The following is a 20,614-nucleotide window of genomic DNA, read 5'->3' as shown; positions in this document are numbered from 1 at the left end:
TGATAATGTTAAATTTAGCTGTGTTTAACAAATTTTGATTTTATATTGCCAGTTCACACAAAAGAATGCTTTTGAGTCCAATCGGTCCAGCCGTTTTTGTGTAGATTAAGATTCTTCAAGGTTTAAATAGCAACAACTTTTTCTTTCTAAGTTTTGAAAATTGTCTGTTAGCACTGAATATTTTTAAAGTTTCTATATTAGGTTTCATTAAGCAGTTTATAAAATCTTTTTGATTTAAAACAGTCCACCATGTTTTAATGTTTTTTCGTAGATTTCTTTTTAAAATGTTCAGGACAAGAAAAAGCTTTTTGTTCTTTATTTAAAGACTTTAAGTTAAAGTGTACATAGTACACATTACACACGAGTGGAACAAACTGAAGATTTTCTATTAGATAAAGGAATGTAAACTGCTTTTAAAGTGGTGAGTAAAAATATACAAGTATAGTAGTTTTGCGATCAATCCTTAAATATGATGTCTTAAAAATGAGAAACTTTTTTATTTAAATCTGAAAAAGCTTTCAGCATTATTTATTGAAAGAAGCTGGTGGCATTTAGTAGAGGTTGTTTGCAGTTGATATAAATAGTTAATGATAAATACTTCATTCTTTGTACACCAAGATTTTTTTTTTTTTTGGGGGGGGGAAACTTTTTTATCTTATTTTTAAGTTTTAGCTGTGAATTTGATAACTTGCAGGTATTTGAGCATTTTCTAGATATACATACACCCTAATGCATTATTAGATATATCTACATAGTATACAATTTCAATTGTAGATAACGGGTTTAAAATATTCTATCAATAATTGACATTTTAAAAATCTGAATACGAAAATTTAGATTCAGTAACTGTACCTAAAATTTTTTTTGTTAACATTCTATAATCACACTGGGGTCTAAAGGTTAGAAAAGTAAAGTGTTCTTCCATTTAGCTTAATTACATATCAAGTTTTTAATTTCTCTGTGCATTTTCACTGTTAATAGTCATAGTAACTAAATTTAGCAACCTTTTAATCACATTTATTTTTTAAAGTTTGATGCTTTTCGCGCTTCCGGTTCCTCAATGAAGTTTTGAATAATTACTGTTCACTTGTTAATTTCTGTTTCTCCATTGATTGATTGATTGATTGCTTAATTGGTTGATTGGTTTATTCGTTTATAGGTTGATTGATTGATTGATTGGCTGATTAGCTGGATGATTGGTTGGTTGGTTGACTAGCTGATATATTGGTTGAGTAATTGGTTGATTGATTGATAAATTGATCCATTGATTGATTGACTTATTGTTGATTAATTTGTTAATCACTTGATTAATTGATTGGTTGATTGATTAATTTACATGGTGAGGATTTGTGAGCTCTGGTAGTTAGCAAAGAACCAGTAATGAATGTTGAAGAAGAAGAAGAATGTTGGGAAGATGATTATACTGAATGCATCAAACACTCTCGGATGCTCCAGGACCCAGGCCATTCGAGCCTAAATAAGGCATATTAAAGGGACTGTAAACGTAACTTTCAGACATCTTCAATTTACAGAGGGACATCCCTGATTCACAACGGTACCCTTCAACTGGTCATCGATGGCAAAAAACTCAGTCAAAGGATTAAATGGAAGTTTACATAAAATAACGCTTAAAGAAGATTACATGAAATAATACTTAAAGAAGGTTACATGAAATAATGCTTAGCCAAGTTTACATGAAATAACGCTGAAAGAATTTTACATGAAATAATGCTTAAAGAAGTTTCCATGAAATAACGCTGAAAGAAGTTTACATGAAATACGTAGAAAGAAGTTTACATGAAAAAACGCTTAAAGTCTCTTTAACAGATATATATTTGAGCCAATAATGAGGCATAACAGTCATATTTTTAAGAGCCTTAAATAAAGCATACTAATAAACAAATATTCGCTTTTCAATGAACTTTAGATATTTTTCCACGCCTTAGCAAAATACTAATTTTACCATTTTTCGCAAATTTTAACGTTCTGTTGCGTTTAGCAACATTTTCGGAAGTATATCTTTTTTTTCAATTGCAACCGACGCGTTCATAGTTTCTCAAACAAAAAAGTTGTTCAATATATTTAAATAAATTTTCATTAATTTTTTTAATTTTGAACCGGTATAGGATTAAATTTGAATCTATTTCTGAAAGAGTGGGTTTACTAGATGTTTCTACTTTAATGGCAATACTATCATTGCAAATTTACTGATTGCATCAAACCATAAAACTTCAAATAAATTGTTTAAATTGTTTAAATTGTTTTACCTTCAATGATGGTTTAACTTCCGCATTTTCCCCATTGGTGTTTTCAAATCGGTAAACAGTTTCCCCAGGAGGCTTCTCGGGTCTAAACATTTTACAAATCATTTATAAAGGAACTGAGTTTTTGTCACAAACTCAAATTGTCTAATCCCTCTTTACAATCTTATGATGTAAAGCTTTGATATTCCAAACTTAGATTATTTGGTCTAACAAAATTCATATTTTGAAATATCAAAGTTCTACGACATTGGGTAGAAAAGATTTAGAGATTAGAAAAGTAGAGTTTGTGACAAAAACTCAGTTTCTTTGTAATCGTTTTGAAAGAGATAAGTATTTTATATCTCCTATCTAGAGATAGGCATGGTTTCGTTTACAAAGAAAAATTGCGGATGATATTTAAATGAATTGGATTTTAAAAACTATTTTTAAAACGAATGATTTACAGTTGTTAACGATCTTTTGCATTTTATTGATCAGTCAACCGTTGACAAAGGGTTTTTAATTAATTTGTTTGAATAAGTGGCTGATTCGAACGAACTATCGTTTTTACTGACCGAATGATTTTATTGAAAGAACGATTTTATTTAACGAACAATTTTTTTCAACAAAAGATTTTACTTAACAAACTAAACAATCGTTTAGTAAGAAAAGCAAAATAAATTGATGGAAAATTATCGATTATTTTGAAAACGAACAAATTAAAATCTTTACTGAACGTCTGGAAAAAGGAAACAAACGATGAACGAAGAAATTGTAAAAAAAATCCAAACACCCTTATCTCTATATCTACCTGAGCCATAGTATTGATAAAACAATGGCGTACTCAATGATAGCGCTGAATATGCTGAAGATACAAGTCATGATAAACTTGTCGATAGCGTTGAGTCTACTGCTAGCTGATGATGGGGCATTCGACCTAAACACAACACAAGTTGAGGTTTACAGTTTAATGCAAATTTTACGTTAGTTTAAATTAAGTTGATTCGTTTTTTTAGGGTCAAAATTTGGCAAAATGTAAGACATTTTTTTCAAAATTGCCTTTTTTACACTATACCAAATTTTGGCCCTAACAGAAAATATTTACATAAAAAGAACCAAAAACGATCTACATAAACAATAAAAACAATATAAACAAAATAAACAATCGCTTTTGGATCGTTTTTCATTTTGTTAAGATATAAATATTGCAAAGTTTATCAAAAGCAAACGTTAACAATACATTTGGAAAATCTTTTCAGTTTATTATTTTTCTTCTCCGATTCACAACTGTACCCTTAAAAGCATCGTCTGATCAAGTCGGAATTAGATCTCCATGTATTTGTCTTTGAAATTTGTAAATTTTTATTTGAGTTTTCTCTGAATTGCGCATTTCTTGTTTCACCTTTCAAGCAAGAAAAAAAAACGACGTTTCTTTTTCATTATTAATCAGATTAAGGTTAAGATGTTAAACTCAAATATAAAAGACTTACAATGACATAAATTTTAATATTATGTCATATTTAGTCGGACCAAGACTAAAACCAAGTCATAATAAATCTTGAAAACTGCATCCACCATTTTAACTTTGACTAATGGCATATTCCCGAAGGAGAAAAATTCACAAATTAGTTTTAAGAAAAATAAAAGCTTCCAATAATCACAATTGAAAAACTTTTATATTAATAAGATGACAATAGCTGATGGCGCCTAGGGAATTAAAAATTTTGAACTTCGTATTTTAAAACAATTTAGGATTTTTTTGTGAATATTAAAAGGGTTCAACTTATCTTTAAAGAACCAAACTACTAATAAGAAAAGAGTAAAACATTCAAAAAGTTGGAGTTAAACTAACCGAGGAAAAATAAGTTTAACTCATTTTAATTGACTTAAGCTTAAGCTCTGGGGGCAAAACTTTTGCATGGGACATCACTTAGATTAAGCCACTTAGTAAACTATATAATTCGAGGGGTTTAACGCCTAAATCAGGAAATGAATTGACTATCCATATGGAATCATTATTCTTCAAAGTTGTATTAAATAAAAATTAGCATTCATGAAAACTTGAAGTCTTTTGCTACAAAGCTAAATTTAAGCTTCAGTCCCAAAGTAAATTTTTAATTTAAAGAGTTTAACGCCTAAATCGGGAAATGAATTGACTGACTATCTTGTTGAATAAATATTAGCATCAATCAAAATTTTGAAATCTTTTGTTCCACTATAGTTTCAGTAGAAGTAATTATTTCCATTTACTGTTTAGCGCCGATTGAAGGATTCATATGATCATATCTCTAATTGGATAATGAGATAGATAGAAAGATAGATGTTACCGCCATACTATTTCTATTGGTTCAGAATAGACAACAAACACATGACTGAACCATGATCGGATCAGGCGCTAATGGACTCGGCATACAGGAGTGGTTCCTGATTTGAATTTCATTTCATATATAGTTTACTAAAGTTGCTCTTCAGGAACAATTATTATAAAATGTCTTTATTCAATAAATTATAAATAAAAATAAAATAAATTACCTGACATTGTTGAAAACATTGATGATAACCAGAAATAGAATACTTAGAAGAGACATTCGGCCAGGTACAACCTAATATTTATTTCATGTTTATACGTTCTTCAGTATAAGTCGTTTTTAATAATTTTCTCCTTATAGACGCAACAGATAGAAGTAAGATTAGTAGCTATCAAAAGCGATTATTTTTCGCCGTAAGCTTATACCCCCTTTCATTTTTCTTAAAACACTCCCTTTAGTTTACAATTTTCAGGTCCCAACAGGTGCTAAGTCGTCTGGAAATAAAAAATGTAGCCCCCCCTATTTGACAAGAGATGGCAATTGTTACTCTAAAAATATGGAAAATATAGTGTTTAACCCTATCCCTGCTGGGGTACTTGAAAACCAGGATACGCTGATTATTATACTTTAATATTCTCTCTACCCTTATTTTCCTTGCAAATTCAATCATGAAATCAAAATTAAAATATTCAAGAAGTTTGAAGGGTTATAATATATTATATATATATACCTTAGGATCGATAATAAAACTGATCCAGGATACTGTTACTGGAAAAAATGTAAACTGGACAAATTCTTGAATACGGGGCCCTGCATAATTTTATCAGGATTAGACAATAACACTTAGTGGCAAGTCCTCACATACATTTTGTGTGTTTATGTTAGGTCGGGTTTATGTATTTCTTGGAAGAAATATTTTGATAGACTGTTAACTAAACATCAAAAATCTTTTCTATGTTTTTATAAATGAATATTTTATAAATCAATTCCAGCAAATAAACAACTTCTAACTTGTTCAATAAAGTTTGCTGCATCAACAAACAGAAGAACAAAATTTAGTTTGATTCTGTAGAAATCTTTTATTAAATTAACTGTAGACGTAATTTCAAGTAATCATTAATTTATAGATTTTAAACTTTTGTATTATAAGAAATGAATGCAATATATCCGTGTGGGTTTTAGTGTGGTTTCATTAGGAAAGTGACAAGCGGATATATGTCGCAGAGACAATATAGTCTGAATTTAAGGAAATGTTCATTGTTCAAGATAAAACAACGACGATATCTTCCTCATTGCAAGTCAGATCAAGATATCAAGGGTACTGAAGGGCGTTTTTAATATTCAAAGTCTTTAGAAGATTCTTAGATGAAATCCTTTTTTTTTTTAAATTGTCGTTTCTAAAAACGACCTTTAATTAACCACCGTTAACGACGACCTTTCGTTATCGATCGTTAACGATCTTTTAAAGAGAAAATACATACTTTGGTCGGAAACCCTAGGTCAGAAAACATTCAGGTTATTTGTTTCGATAAAAAAAACATTTAAGACAACATTCATAACCTTATCTTTCTGAAAAAAATGAATTCAATTGTCAAAAAAAAAGATTGTTTCTAAAAACGAACCACTCGTTTTGAACTTTCAAAAAACAAAAGGATGATCGTTTTCAAAAACTATATTTTTTTAAAACTTTTTTCCAAAACGATAAGTTTTTTGTTTTTTTGAAAGTTTAAAACGAGTGGATCGTTTTCAAAAACAATTTTTTTTTTTAAAAACGAAACGATCGTTTTTGGAACAAAATGAAAACGAAACGAAAACGATCGTTTCTTCAATCGTTTCTAAAAACGATAAATAACTCTAATTAAATATATTCACTAAAACGATTAGTAAAATCGTTTTCCGTTTCCGTTTTGAAAAATCGTTTTAGTCCTTGATCAGAGTAAAAATGTTGCTTTGAGTAATAAAAGCATGAACTTGTCTGGCATGCAATTTTGAAATAGGATTCGCAACTCAGATTATTGGCATGCAATATTAATTAGAATTTTTATCTCAGATTCAGGTGAAGCTTATAAAAAGCCTTAAAACTTTTAAAGGGACATACCGGCTATTGTAACCATCCCCAACTTCCTCCCCCCCCCTTTCCATCCCTTGTACAGATCTAACGGATTTATTCGTGTTTGTGTGTGAATTCTATATATAACCCAAGCCACGCCAATAGTTCCGTTATTCCAGAGGCCCGGGTGCTGGTGGGACGGCCGGCCAGCTCCCGGGGAACTAGGGTTAAAGCTCTAGCCTAGGGTGGAGTGAAATCTGGGGAAGATAGTCAGTTGTGCGCCAGCTCTCACAAGGAGAGGATGAAGACATTCGCCAACTCCCCACAGTGGTAAGAAGCAGTCAGTCCAATGGAACAGAAACTGCTTGGACAGATGGGAACTGTGGGAAAACAACATGCTGAAGGAGATTTGTTACCCGAACAAAGATGGTGCCAGAAGAGATATGTTGCCTGAGGGGATAATTGACCTGAGGGGATAATTGACCTGAGGAGATATGTTGCCTGAGGAGATATGCAGCCCTGAGGAGATACCATGTTGAATGTATCTAGCCAAGGAGTATCTAGCCAAAGGAGGTATCTTGCCAAAGGAGTATCCAGCCAAGGAGTATCCGGCCAAAGGAGTAACCCATCACTGAGTGCCAAATCTGTGTCTGTTGACTTTAGTTATTTATTCCTTCATTTTGTTTCTCTTTAATATAAATGTTCAACTACTTTGTTCTATTATTGGTGTGTGACTTGAAGACTACTAGAGCATTGTTACCCGCCTTTCAAATATAACACTATGTATAGTAGTTGATCTGAGTCGTTATTTAATAATTAAAAAAAAAACTAATTCTGAAAACGTATCCACCCCTCAAAGTACCAAAGTAGGAGTTTTGAACGTTGAATTTGCACTCAAAATCAGGATTTCCAGATCTTTAAAAAGTTTTATATGTTTCAAATGAATCCTAAAGAAGCTTTCCACAACACTGCATACTCAGTTCAACTACCTTACATAGCCGGTCACTCCCTTTAATGTTTGAAAACGGGCCTCAAAACGATGCCTTCAGTGAATTCAAAGGTACCGTGGTAAATCGAACATGCCATGCTTTATAAATAAATAATCACTTAAAACTACGTCTATATACACTTTCACTAAAAGCTAATATATCTTCGGTCAGTGTACTGCAAATTAGTGCAGACCCTTTAAACTAAAGCTTTACACTGCAGGGAAATATAAAAAGAATTTTTTAATTATTATACTTTAATATTCTCTCTACCCTTATTTTCCTTGCAAATTCAATCATGAAATCAAAATTAAAATATTCAAGAAGTTTGAAGAGTTATAATATATTATATATATATACCTTAGGATCGATAATAAAACTGATCCAGGATACTGTTACAAAGAGTACACAGGGAATGTAAACCTAAAATCAAAAAAGTTATAGTTTTTAACAATGTTTTTATAATGTATTTTTTATAATTTTTGAAAAATAAAAAGGTAAGAGGCATAGTTAATTATTTCAAATGTTCATCTTTTTTTCTCCTTTCTCCATCTGCACCTCCGCAGTTTCTATTTTTTTATGGCGTTGCTTTTAAAAGAATTTTAAATGAATGTTTAGAAAACAGTTATATAATAATGTCATTACTGTTTACTGATTTGTTTTGAAAATGCGTATATTAACCAAAGAGTCTTTGGAACAAAATCAAATATTTAAACCACAATTTCTTTAGAACTCGATGTTGTAAACCTTTGATATTTCAAACTTAGATTACTTGATCTAACAGAATTCATAGTTTGAAATATCTAAGGTATGCAACATTTGGTTCCAAAGATATAGTGATTAGAAAATCAGAGTTTGTTGCAAAGACTCAATTCCTTTAGGGAAATTTCTACTCTACAATACTTTAAAAGGTCACAATTTTTGTCAAAATAAAAATATCTTTGAATTTTCATAAAAATGGTCGCTTCTGTTTAAACGAAAAGACGATTAAATAAATTAATAAAAAAAAAGATTATTTTGACAGAAATCAACCGATCAATTTTCACCATCCTACCCATGGGCACATCTCTGATCGACAAAATTTTAGAAAATTGAAGTAGTAGAGTATTTGTATTTAAAAAAATATTTTTTCTTAAGTTAAGCATAATTTTTTTAAACAAAAAGACAAATAAATGTTGGATGACTTTAATTTTAAAAATAAATTTTTTTAACATTAAAAAATCTTAAATTTATATTTTTGTTGAAAATTTGTTCAAAATATTTTTCTACCTGGTACATCAAGGGTTCATGCTTGCGCACCAACTTTATCTCAAATCCACAAGCAGCATAGTTACCTGACAGAACAAAAAAAATTTTCAAATTTTTTCAAAAAACGTTTACTTTATAAAGTTTAAGGTATTGAGTATCTGCCACAAACTCAAAACTTTCTAATCCTTATATCTTTGCGACTTGTTGATGTAAACCTTTGACGTTTCACACCTAGAGTATTTGATATAACAGAATTCATATTTTGAAATATCTAAGATCTACGACATTAGATTGCAAAGATATAGGGATTAACAAACTGATTTTGTGGCAAAGACTCAATTTATTTACAAACGTAAGCTGTAAGAAATCCTTTTTCATACAAAGGTACAAAGTCAAACTGGAAAATCATTATCTAGCCATTAAGTTAAAACTGTTAAAGATAATAATTATTCTTTAATAATAAGAACTCAATCTAAAAGAAAAAACTGAAAAAAGATGTTGAATGAATAACAAAGTTTAAAAATATTTTTCCGTCTTGTTTTCAACTGGATAGAATTAGACAATAGTCTCTATTTTTCTTTTGATTTAAAATTCATAATTTTCCTTAACTCTTAGATTTTACAGAATGAAAATAATCATATTTATTCAATATATTTCTTCTTTAGAATTAAACCTATTTTTTACAATAAATTGAATGCTTAGTGTATAGAAATAGATAATTTACTAAAAACTGATCACTTGATATAACCCCAAATTTACAAATACTTATATCTTTGCGATCTGATCTTTCGAACTTTGACAATTTGATCTAAGAAATATTTTTTTAATTTATGAAATTGGATTGTGAAGGTTTAAGAGTTTAAAAGTATAAATAAAGTTATCAGACTATATGTTAAAACTTTTATCATTTGTTTATTAGCATAATTGCATTTCATATAAATGATGAAATACAAAGTTAGTGCAGTCCAACAATGTATCTTGTACTGTACTGTACTGCAGTCCAACAATATATCTTTTGAATGAAATTAATAATATTATAAAGTGCGAACAAGTTTTTGCCGGGATTTTTACTTTTTCTAGTTTGTTTATAGTTTGTTTCTAGTTTGTTTCTAGTTTGTTTCTAGTTTGTTTCTAGTTTGTTTCTAGTTGTTTATAGTTTGTTCTTGTTTGATTCTTGTTTGTTTGAGAAAATTTTGATCGAAAACAAGAGAAATTCAAGGTAAAAGAAGACTGTTGTCTTTAGAAGAACACTTTTTATAAAAATTTAATAAAAAACTCAGGAGTACCAAGTTTTTCTACTTTTTTCATGCAAAAAAAAACCTACAAAAACAATTTAGAAGTTCACTTGGGGACTTAACATGAACACATTTATTTTTTAATCTAATTAGTTTTCATCAGCTTAATTTCATATTTGTAATATGATTGCATGTACATTAATCTAAGGTTCTTGGTTCCCCCGGAAGACTGGAAAAGTTAGTGCTGCAGACGTCCTGGACCTCTATCTCAGGCGAGTCAAGGATGATTTGGGGTTACACTGGTCACCTTTTGTTGACAGGAAATGGGATATTATTCACCAAAACTCCCTGTGAAAGAATATGGTCGAAAAGTGCCTTCTGTTATGGCTACAGATCTCCATATTGATGAACCAAAAAATTATACATTTCATAGCTGCAGGATGCCGGCTGCTACCGGTGTAGTAGATGCCAGAGCTACATCTGACCAAATGCAAGACTTTTTTGATTGGGCAAATGCCAAAATTAGCACGGAATATATATTCAGCAGCCAAGCAGCCATTACCAAGGTCGCCCAGAAGCTCCAGGATACTGAGACCACAACCTTGTCCATGTGAATATTGCTAAGGAAGATTCAAGGAGAGTTCAAAGCTTGCCAATGAGAGTGCAGAGGTCGCCCAAGAGAGTCAAGTTAGCGGTTTTGGTGAACTCTAGGATGATTGGAACCCAACTGAAGAGGAGGTGAGCGAAGCAACCTCATTATCAGGTTCATATCACTATAGTTTCAGTAGAAGTAAATATTTCCATTTTGTGTATCGCGCCGATTCAAGAATTTATCTCTAATTGGATAATGAGAATGAGAGAGATAGAAATATAGATGTTACCGCCATGCAATTTCTGTTGGTTCAGAAAAGACACCAAACACATGGCTGAATCCTGGTTGGATCAGGCACTAATGGACATGGCATACAAGAGTGCTATGTAGATAGAGTCTGGAGCTGAAGTTTTCTACATAAATAAAATTGAAAACTTCAATTGCTAAATGTAAACCATGCTTTTTTTCTGTCAATACACAATAAACTTTTTTAATTAAATTTTAATAGCAGGGTGATAAAGTTACTTTTCGCCCTGTAAAATATCAGTTGTGATAAATTCTCTCAAAGTCTAAAAGATTTATTTTAAGATTATGGATTTTTTACTTAATATTCACCAGGTTTTGACAGTCGGTAAATTGGTTTTTGACAGATTTTCATTTTTGAAGAAAAAATAAATATGCCATCAATATTATTATTGTATAACACGCAGAAAATTGGTTACATATAACCTAACCTCTTATAAGAGGAAAAATGTTTTTTATCCATTTATTTTGTAATTTGTAGATTATTCGTTTGATATTCTCAACTATTTTAGGGCCCGCTACAGCTGAAGTACCTAGTGTTGCCCGTGGAATTTTAAGAAAACTTTGAGAAAAAAAAACTAATTTTGAAAAAAAAACTTTTTTAGCCTAAGTTACCCCCTGGATACTCAAGGTTCCCTCAACAAATTTTAGCCAATTTGGTTCTGACGTTTGGCCAGCTATAATATATATATAAGCAAATAGCTTTATTGAAAACAAAGATGAACCACAAGATATTTGTTTACAGAAAGTGTACCGCATGCACTTGGCCACAAAAGCAGTTTAACTTCTCCAAAAACTTTAGTATCCCTTTTTGCAGTAAAGATATTTTATATTGTTTATACTTTAAAAATATGAAAATGAAGTCTACGGAAAATATTATATCAATTTTGCACACAGCAGGGGTTTAATTAAAAAAGATAAATATTATTGTAAAAAAACAAATAGAAAATATAGAACAAATATAAGAATGCAAATTATTGATGCAGAATAATAGTAGGGTTATGAATACCTGAAGTGAGCCGAACTTCAGATTTTTCTGCTGAAAGATTTCTGAATTCAACTAAATAGAAAATTAATTAAAATGGATTGAGTTTTTTTAAGAAGAAGAATCAATTGGCAGCCGAAACATTAATTAACCTAATGTATACGACGGATAATTGAAATTTTAGACGATTTAAGGCACTATAAACTAGACAACAGGTGAAGGTTGAATTTAAGCGACATTGCTGGTGCGACTAGCTCCTCAAAAAGATTGTTATGATTGTTAACATTTAGGAATTTAATCTTACAAACGATTTACTTTAGTTTGGCGTGAAGGGATTATGGCTTTAGTAAAAGAAGCATTTAATCATTTGCTCGCCATGGGATTAACACAATCCATTGAACTACAAGTAGACGGGATTAAAAGTTTCAACCTCCTTTAATCCCCAAATGATCTACCTGAATGTTGAAGGTTTCTCTCTAGAAAATCTGATTCTCTGGTTGGATCAAAGTACTCTGATGTGCAAGTCACCGAATTCTTGTCATAAAAATCTTAAAAAGGGACATCTAATGTTTTAATAAATTAATTGTAATAAAAAGTCTGCGTAAAAATTACTAGGAAAAAAATATTTTCTCAGATAAAGATGGGCGTGTTAGATTTTTAAAAAAAATTTGTGTGTTTATTATTCGTTAACGACCCATTTATAGTTAGTTGCTTTTTCAATCGTTCTGTAAAACATTGAATTTGTTCGTTTTCAGAATTATCGTTTATTTTCCTTCTACTTACTTAGTTTTAAAACTAAATGATCATTCAATAAAATCGTTTATTTAGTGAGATCTTTCGTTCAGTAAAATCATTCGTTCAATACAATATTTTTTTCTTCAAAAGTACTAAGGAAAGTTTGGTAGAAAATACTGCAGTAACAAACCAATTTAGAAATCCTTTGTTAATAGTCTAATGCGTGTTTAACGGTTAAAAAAATGCGATCAATCATTCTCAATTTTGAATCTTTAATTTTTGTGTGTTTAGAAAATACGGCCGGTTTTTATTTCTATTTGAGCGATCCAATTTGTTCGTCAATCGTTTGTAAATTTTTCTTAACAACACCATCCTTCACAAAAAAAATCGCTTGTCCTCTAAAACAACGCCCATCTCTATTCTCAGAAAATGTGAAATAATTAAATAATAATAAATAGTTTCCGACTAAAAAATATACTGTAATTAAATATTTAATTGAAAAGTTTATGACATTTTTTAAAAACTATTTAATAGAGATACTATTTAATTAATACTTACAGCTTCCAACTTGAAAAGTGCAGAGATGAGAGTCAAATGGATATTGACTGAAATCCATTTGACAAGAGATGGCAATTGTTACTCTAAAAATATGGAAAATATAGTGTTTAACCCTATCCCTGCTGGGGTACTTGAAAACCAGGATACGCTGATTATTATACTTTAATATTCTCTCTACCCTTATTTTCCTTGCAAATTCAATCATGAAATCAAAATTAAAATATTCAAGAAGTTTGAAGGGTTATAATATATTATATATATATACCTTAGGATCGATAATAAAACTGATCCAGGATACTGTTACTGGAAAAAATGTAAACTGGACAAATTCTTGAATACGGGGCCCTGCATAATTTTATCAGGATTAGACAATAACACTTAGTGGCAAGTCCTCACATACATTTTGTGTGTTTATGTTAGGTCGGGTTTATGTATTTCTTGGAAGAAATATTTTGATAGACTGTTAACTAAACATCAAAAATCTTTTCTATGTTTTTATAAATGAATATTTTATAAATCAATTCCAGCAAATAAACAACTTCTAACTTGTTCAATAAAGTTTGCTGCATCAACAAACAGAAGAACAAAATTTAGTTTGATTCTGTAGAAATCTTTTATTAAATTAACTGTAGACGTAATTTCAAGTAATCATTAATTTATAGATTTTAAACTTTTGTATTATAAGAAATGAATGCAATATATCCGTGTGGGTTTTAGTGTGGTTTCATTAGGAAAGTGACAAGCGGATATATGTCGCAGAGACAATATAGTCTGAATTTAAGGAAATGTTCATTGTTCAAGATAAAACAACGACGATATCTTCCTCATTGCAAGTCAGATCAAGATATCAAGGGTACTGAAGGGCGTTTTTAATATTCAAAGTCTTTAGAAGATTCTTAGATGAAATCCTTTTTTTTTTTAAATTGTCGTTTCTAAAAACGACCTTTAATTAACCACCGTTAACGACGACCTTTCGTTATCGATCGTTAACGATCTTTTAAAGAGAAAATACATACTTTGGTCGGAAACCCTAGGTCAGAAAACATTCAGGTTATTTGTTTCGATAAAAAAAACATTTAAGACAACATTCATAACCTTATCTTTCTGAAAAAAATGAATTCAATTGTCAAAAAAAAAGATTGTTTCTAAAAACGAACCACTCGTTTTGAACTTTCAAAAAACAAAAGGATGATCGTTTTCAAAAACTATATTTTTTTAAAACTTTTTTCCAAAACGATAAGTTTTTTGTTTTTTTGAAAGTTTAAAACGAGTGGATCGTTTTCAAAAACAATTTTTTTTTTTAAAAACGAAACGATCGTTTTTGGAACAAAATGAAAACGAAACGAAAACGATCGTTTCTTCAATCGTTTCTAAAAACGATAAATAACTCTAATTAAATATATTCACTAAAACGATTAGTAAAATCGTTTTCCGTTTCCGTTTTGAAAAATCGTTTTAGTCCTTGATCAGAGTAAAAATGTTGCTTTGAGTAATAAAAGCATGAACTTGTCTGGCATGCAATTTTGAAATAGGATTCGCAACTCAGATTATTGGCATGCAATATTAATTAGAATTTTTATCTCAGATTCAGGTGAAGCTTATAAAAAGCCTTAAAACTTTTAAAGGGACATACCGGCTATTGTAACCATCCCCAACTTCCTCCCCCCCCCTTTCCATCCCTTGTACAGATCTAACGGATTTATTCGTGTTTGTGTGTGAATTCTATATATAACCCTTTTTTTAACTGATATTTCTTAGTCCAAAAATTTCTGAGTAAATTAAAATAGATATCTAATTTCAAATATATTTACAATAAACAAAATAAATATCTAATTTCAAATATATTTACAATAAACAAAAGAAATATCTAATTCCATATATATTTACAATAAACAAAATAAATATCTAATTCATAATATATCTAAAATAAACAAAATAAATAAAAGTCTTTCATGGACCGAAGACTTAATTTTTCAATGAGCCCAAATTTCAGTTTTCTTTCTTAAGAAATGATGTTTTTTTTTAACAATTTACTACATTTTCAAAGATAATCATTATAAATTTCGTCGACAAACCCTTTAATAAAGCAAAATAATTGTTTAACAAACTCTAAATAACATTAAAATCGAAAACTGTGTTCACTTCAAACTCAAAATGAACGCAAGGAGTATGAAATACATGCTTTGCAGACGGTACTCTATTTATATAAACAAATTTAGAATAGGTTATTGTATACGCCGTAATTGTTACAACAGTTAAATATTTCTTATACAAATGGAGTACCGTCTGCAAAGCATGTATAATCATATGGTAGTGCGAGCCGCGTCAGTTGTTTCTCCTTTTCTATTTCATACTCCTTGAATGAACGACATTCCGACCTCGTATAGGCCTCAAACTATTTTGTTCATGCAAAAAGTTGTAAATATAATTTATTAGTTTGTTCAGCAAACATTGGAATTATGTTATTTATACAAAATAACCATAAATAGTATTAAACTGTTCCATGTTAATTATAATATTCTCATTTGCAATAAATAATAAATACTTAAAACCTACAGGGAAATCCCAAAAAAATTAGACCTGACCCAAAACGTTCTAAACATCTTGATCTTGAATTTAATCTCAGTTTTCCAAATAAATAAACTATATAAACCTCAGGCTAATTTAAATTTGTACAATGCATATCTAACTATCTACTCCTTGAAGCTAACATTAGATATTAGTCTTTTAAATGGACTGTAAGCGTAATTTTATGTGTCCTTCCATGTTTAGAAGGCAAGGCCCGATTCACAACGGCACCCTTGAAACCTTAATCTGATAAAAAATATGGAAAACATTGTCGTTTGCTGAATTGAAAAGTTTTTATTTCTACACCACTTCTTGTAAGCAAGAAATGCGCAAGTCAGTTTCGCAGAGAAACCGCAATTGCAAATAAACAGTTTTAATTGATATTTAATTCATAATTGATAGACAAAGCTTATAAGATGATACCGTTGAAAATAGGGCAGTGACGTATTTGGGGGGTCCCTTGAAATTACGCTCACAGTCCCTTTAATGATAAAATGATTTATTATAAAAGACACAGGTGCATGCGATACTTACTTTATATCATATTTCACTTCTTTCCCCATCGTTATTCTATGCAAGTTGTAATTAATAATTTAGGTTTTATAAAAGAAAAAGACCTGAATATTTGTATATATTTGTATATATTGTTTCTATTCAAGAATATGTATTCATTTCCTGTAATTAATTATTTCTACTAAATTTTCATTAGTTTTTATTCTTAAATGGAATGTTTTATCCTGCGGTTTTCGCAAACTATGTGCGGAATTGCGCACTATTTTCTGAACGATAATTTTAGCGCAAATACAGTAAAAGTTGCGCGTCATGATTTTTGAATTCCGACTAAATGCTCAGCTTAAACGTTTAAACGGTTAAGATTAGACGATAAAGAAAAACGCTTGAAAAGAAAGGAAATGCCTCCCTCCTTCCTTCTCTTTTTTCTCCCTATTTGTATTCTCAACCTTTGGGTCTAAATACGCCTAATCAAGAAATATGGAATTACCAAATTTTTCCAACTTCAGAATAATTTTTCAAATTTTTACTCTCTATAGAATATATAATTAGCATTGCATACCCCCCCCCCCTCCACCCATAAAATAAATATGAATGGTTCGCAAATATCCTCTGAGGTTGGGCATGGCTCGAAGATATGTGTCCACCCTTGGATAAAGATTGGCATTGTTTTTGTGAATGAACGAAATGTTTGAGAACGAACAGAATTTATGGTGAATGATGGTGTTTTCAGAAAAAAAAACGAACATGTTTTGTCTTTAATCAGAAAAGTCGGTAGTTTTTTTAAACAACGAACGAAAACAACGATTGTTTTTTCTGAACGAACAAATTTTTACAACAAACTTTTAAAAAACTATTGTTTTTATATTGAACGAAAAATTTTACTGAAAAATGAACGAAATAGATATTAATTGAACAAACTTTTTGAGAATGAAAATAAATAAATTTTTTTAAATGATTAAAAAAACGAACGGAATTGTTCATTCACGAACAATGAACAAACAAAATGGAGAAAAGTAGAAAGCGCTCATCTCTTCCCTGTGAAATATAGAAAGGGCCCTGGGGTAATAAAATCACAATTTGAAGACACAAATTTGACTGGAATACACAAGATATTATGGTTGATAATAAAAACAAATTCTAAGCCACAATTAGAGAAAATTTCAATTTCAAAACACTTGTGATAAATTTTTAGAATTTGCATATCCCTGAGTCCTGCCATTTCTCCCAGAATCTTGTGATTGCTAAAATCTTCTAAACCGTAGATCTCCAGGTTTGGTCTCCATAGATGCTTTAGAGTCTAAATATTATTTAAATAAATATATTGCTAGAATCTTCTAAACAGTAGATCTCCAGGTTTGGTCGCCATAGATGCTTTAGAGTCTAAATATTATATAAATAAATATATTGCTAAAATCTTCTAAACCGTAGATCTCCAGGTTTGGTCTCCATAGATGCTTTAGAGTCTAAATATTATGTAAATAAATATATTTGTTAAGCCAAAAAAGGCCTAGTGGTTTATCAAAGGTTGACTTCCCTAGGGAGATTAATTTTCTTAAGTTATGGTCCCTAGGGCGTCTATATTTATCAGGTTAGTTCCCCCACTTTCCGCTACTAATCCATAATCCACTAACCCTAAAAATAAGTACATTTGAAAAATAAATCGTTGATATTTAATTGTAAACAATGTTTGATTTTTAAAAAGTTCTTACAATTTGCTGGTAGAAGCAGAAAATGAACCCATAAGGATCTGAATAAAACGTTTTGTGACAACTGAAAATAAATACCCGGTTGGTTACAAAGATTTTGTTGTTTGTAGCAATAATGACGAATTTAAGCATTTAATATATTAAACATGTATTACTTTTTTACGGAGTTGCGTCTATTTGCCGGAGAAATATTGGGTTTGGTTCCGGGGTTATGATTTGGTTTGAGAAGACATTTTACAAAGGAAGGTTGTAAGGTTTTTGGTCAACAATATTGCTAGAATCTTCTAAACCGTAGATTTCTAGGTTTGGTCGCCATAGATGCTTTAGAGTGTAAATAGTATATAGATAAATATATTGCTAAAATCTTCTAAACCCTAGATCTCTAGGTTTGGTCACCATAGATGCTTTATATTCAAAATATACTTTGAAAAACCAGAAATTAACGAGCAATTTTCAAATTATTTTTTGTTTGTTAACAATAACAAATCTACTAATAAGCTATTTTCCTTTTTTGAAAAAAGAATTTCTGTTTAAACAAAAAAATTCTTTTTTAATTTTTAGAATTATCTTAAAAATTAAATACAATAAACGGAAAGATGTGTATTTAAACATTTTTATTTTTTTTATTGGAAATATTACCTCAGCTTCCTCGGTATTTTCTCCACTAGGACCTGAACAAGCAAAACATTATTCAAGAAAAAAAAGCATTTTTGAGTTCAGACTGATTCATGAAAGTGTCGCCAGACCCTTATTTTGACCTAGATTTTTATGTTGGAATTTTTTTATTTTAGAAAAAGAATAAAAAATGATAACAAAACAAAAAAATTAAAAGTGTAGAAACTCCACCTGTTGAATTATCAAGCCAACTTCTATGGTTTGGATCAACGATCAATCTATGCTCCTAAAAAATATTTTTTAGAATATTCTATTACATCATTTATGATGTGCTTCGCGCCTCATTTATCTAGGAAAGGAAAGTTTATATGCATAAAGAGAATTTTAATATTGCATTTTTAAATCAAAAGTCACTAAAACGTACGTTGGATATAAGTAATAAACTTACAAAATATATTGGCTTTCACAAAATGTTTTAAACATGAACTTTATAAATCTTTTATATTCGATATTACTTTTTTTCGAAATTATATATTTTTTATATTCAATGCTTACATTCCATTTGACTGTAAAGTACATTGGTATTTTAAGAACCTGATCCGAATCCTTAACCTCGCTAAATACAAACAAACTATGTAATTATAAGAATATGAAGGAATTGAACCTTTGCCACAAACTCATAATTTTAGAATCCCTATATCTCGTATTAAAAATCTTTTATTTTTCAAACTTAGATTATTTTATTTAACAAAATTGATTGTTTAACATCTCTAGAGGTTACGGCAAGTAAAGATATAGGGATTAGAAAATCAGAGTTAGTGGCAAAGACTCAATTCCTTTAATCATTGTAGTAATGTTGCGTAAATTAAAGTGGTTAAAAGAATTATCGATGTTTTCCTGTCTGAAATCTTTTTATAACATATTAATTTCTGGCAATTTCTGTTTTTGAATCCACTACGTAAAATGTATGTTACTTGTACACAAAACCACATTAATCAGTTTTTCAGAAAGAAAAAAAAACGATGTCAATTTCGTTTTTGATTTGAAGACGGTTTAAAGGACATCGTTGTGAATCTGACATACTTGAAATTATGTCTACAGTCCCATTAAGCCTTTTATTTACTGTACAAAATGTAAGCAAACTCTATAGTTAGATGTATTGCAATAAATGTAAACAACCCATCATACTAGAATGTATTGAAAATAAAATAAATTGCTTTTCTATTTTATAAAATTATATAAAAATGATTTAAAACTGCTTTGATCACATAAATTCAAAATATTGAACTTTTAAAACAATTTCGTTCTTTGAAAAAATTGGATTGTAGATTGAAAGAAAACAACTTTAGGAGATTTAACACACCAGGGTATAAGCTTATCTGGGGTTTATAAAGCTTCTATTATACTTTCAAGAAATGTATACTGAAGGTAGGGGTAATAGTATTAGTGTACATATTTATCAGAATTGTATATGGGACGGTAAATTGGGGTTCCTGGTTTAAAATTTAAATTCTGTGAGCATCAACTTTGGAACCTATTTTTAGCCGTTAAATGAAGATCTTTGTATTTGCAATTTCTTACTTTTTTGATCAAATATCAAAGTGCACAAATTCTTTTTCCTGCCGTTTTCTACGAATTTTCAGCAGAGATCATAATATGACTGAAATACTTGTCCATGCGTTGTACTTCGTTGTAGTTAGTTTTTTAGTATTTATCTGTTAGTTCTAGTGTCGAAACAATTTTAAAATTGTAAATAAACAAAGTCCTGAAATGTTCTGTGCATAATAGAACGGCCATGGGCTTCTTTACAAATTCAGTTTTATATTTAACCTTAAACCAGTACACAGTAAAATGTACAAAAACGCAATCCCCCCATTTTTAGTAAAATTATATTTTTTATTAAGAATTGCTATTCTTAATTTTTACAAAAAAATATGTTTCTTCAAAACATATGAAAATTCTTTAAAT

General features: G+C 29.9%; 1 protein-coding gene across 1 annotated transcript; it reads right to left on the bottom strand.

Moving 5' to 3' along the window:
- Positions 1-611: 611 nt before the first annotated feature.
- On the bottom strand, positions 612-18,926 carry LOC111697272 (gamma-aminobutyric acid receptor subunit gamma-2). Its single transcript, XM_023467201.1, has 13 exons — positions 18,878-18,926; positions 18,671-18,702; positions 17,531-17,705; positions 16,347-16,382; positions 13,245-13,327; positions 12,407-12,499; positions 11,976-12,026; positions 8,858-8,922; positions 7,949-8,011; positions 4,776-4,846; positions 3,055-3,180; positions 2,268-2,349; positions 612-1,473 (listed from the first exon to the last, which is right to left on the bottom strand). Exons 3-13 carry the CDS (start codon positions 17,542-17,544, stop codon positions 1,333-1,335), a joined length of 825 nt encoding a protein of 274 aa, XP_023322969.1. The 5' UTR covers positions 17,545-17,705; positions 18,671-18,702; positions 18,878-18,926; the 3' UTR covers positions 612-1,332.
- Positions 18,927-20,614: the final 1,688 nt, after the last annotated feature.

Source organism: Eurytemora carolleeae, unplaced genomic scaffold (assembly GCF_000591075.1).
Source record: "Eurytemora carolleeae unplaced genomic scaffold, Eaff_2.0 scaffold48, whole genome shotgun sequence".
NCBI classification, from domain to species: domain Eukaryota; kingdom Metazoa; phylum Arthropoda; class Copepoda; order Calanoida; family Temoridae; genus Eurytemora; species Eurytemora carolleeae.
Note: the sequence above shows the minus strand (reverse complement) of the source record. Positions and strands in the feature narration are given on the sequence as shown.